The sequence below is a fragment of the Pteropus vampyrus genome, unplaced genomic scaffold, assembly GCF_000151845.1.
Source record: "Pteropus vampyrus isolate Shadow unplaced genomic scaffold, Pvam_2.0 Scaffold703, whole genome shotgun sequence".
In the NCBI taxonomy this organism is placed as follows: domain Eukaryota; kingdom Metazoa; phylum Chordata; class Mammalia; order Chiroptera; family Pteropodidae; genus Pteropus; species Pteropus vampyrus.
Window position 1 is genome coordinate 19,270 of NW_011889484.1, and position 1,326 is coordinate 20,595.

The following is a 1,326-nucleotide window of genomic DNA, read 5'->3' on the forward strand; positions in this document are numbered from 1 at the left end:
TGGCACACACAATTGACAGATTTCGTGACTCAGAAGGCATGATGTTATCCCATATATTCACCATACTACATAATAAATTGTGTTCTATAAATGTCCCACACTTACCATCAAAGAGAAATTAACTGAACACTTTCCCCACTGTTTATTTCCAGTCTGATAAGTTATAATTAGACAAAATAGGTGCTCGGGAGTCTAGCATTTTCTACCTACACAGGAAGCATGTGACATGACACTCTTGTTCTATATCTGCTAACTCTATTTCCTGTATGAGGGCAGAGCATCACATAGCCCAGTAACCTTGCTTTTTCCTCTTGAGCACAGGGTATAGAATTAAGACTTGGATTTGAGACAGAACAGAGGACATTTCACTCAAGAGAAGAGCTCCCAATATGCTGATCGCCAATGCGCTGAGAACAGTCATAGCCTCTATTTGTCTTGGTAAGGATGGCCACAAACATAGGACTTAAGCTCCTCTCAGTCCCCAAGGCTGTGGGGAGAAGCAGATGATTATTGTCTGATGAGGTTAAAGAGAGAGGATAATGGGCAATGGAACCAGAGTGTTGGGCCCTAAGCCACTTCCTCCCTTATACTCTCACGGTTACAAATAAGGGGTCAGTCTATTTCTTTTCTCTTTCCTGCAGGATCCAGCATGACCCAGAAGGTAACTCAAACCCAATCTGCAATTGCTGTGATGGAGAACGAGGCTGCAACTTTGGACTGTGTATATGAGACTAGCAGTTACAGCTATTACTTATTCTGGTACAAACAACCGCCAAGTGGGGAAATGACTTACCTTATTCAGCAAGACTCTTATAATGAACAAAGTACAACACAGGGTCGGTATTCTCTGAACTTCCAGAAATCAGCCAGGTCCGTCAACCTCACCATCACAGCCTCGCAAGTTGGGGACTCAGCAGTGTATTTCTGTGCTTTAAGAGAAGCCACAGTGATGTGGCTGCCTGAGGGAGCTCCACAAAATTGTTAACATGCGATAGGGCCCCTGGGGAGAGACTATCACAGACAGGATGAAGCAGGGGCTGTGTCAGCACAGGTGGGGTTTTGGTAAAGAAACCTTAGTTCAAGTCATATAGAATGTCTAGATAGTCCATCCATTAAAAACATATCTATCTCCTATTCTTTAGAATACATTAAGATAGAATGTATAGCATCTTAAAAATTCTAAAACAAAAAGACAAGCAAACTTATTAATCTTGTGTTGGTTTTATTGAAGTGGAAGATTGATCTAATTATCTTTAGACCAAATAGATGACTCTACTGGTGTGTTGTTAATTTATTTAAATCTTCAGAATCATTCATACATTTATG

At 41.0% G+C, this 1,326-nt stretch overlaps 1 gene segment (V, D, J or C); it reads left to right on the forward strand.

Moving 5' to 3' along the window:
• The first annotated feature begins 287 nt into the window (after positions 1 to 287).
• On the forward strand, positions 288 to 1,309 carry LOC111733958. The segment is given in 2 exon segments: positions 288 to 438; positions 642 to 1,309. Coding segments are annotated over 2 exon segments (393 nt in total).
• The last annotated feature ends 17 nt before the right edge of the window (positions 1,310 to 1,326 follow it).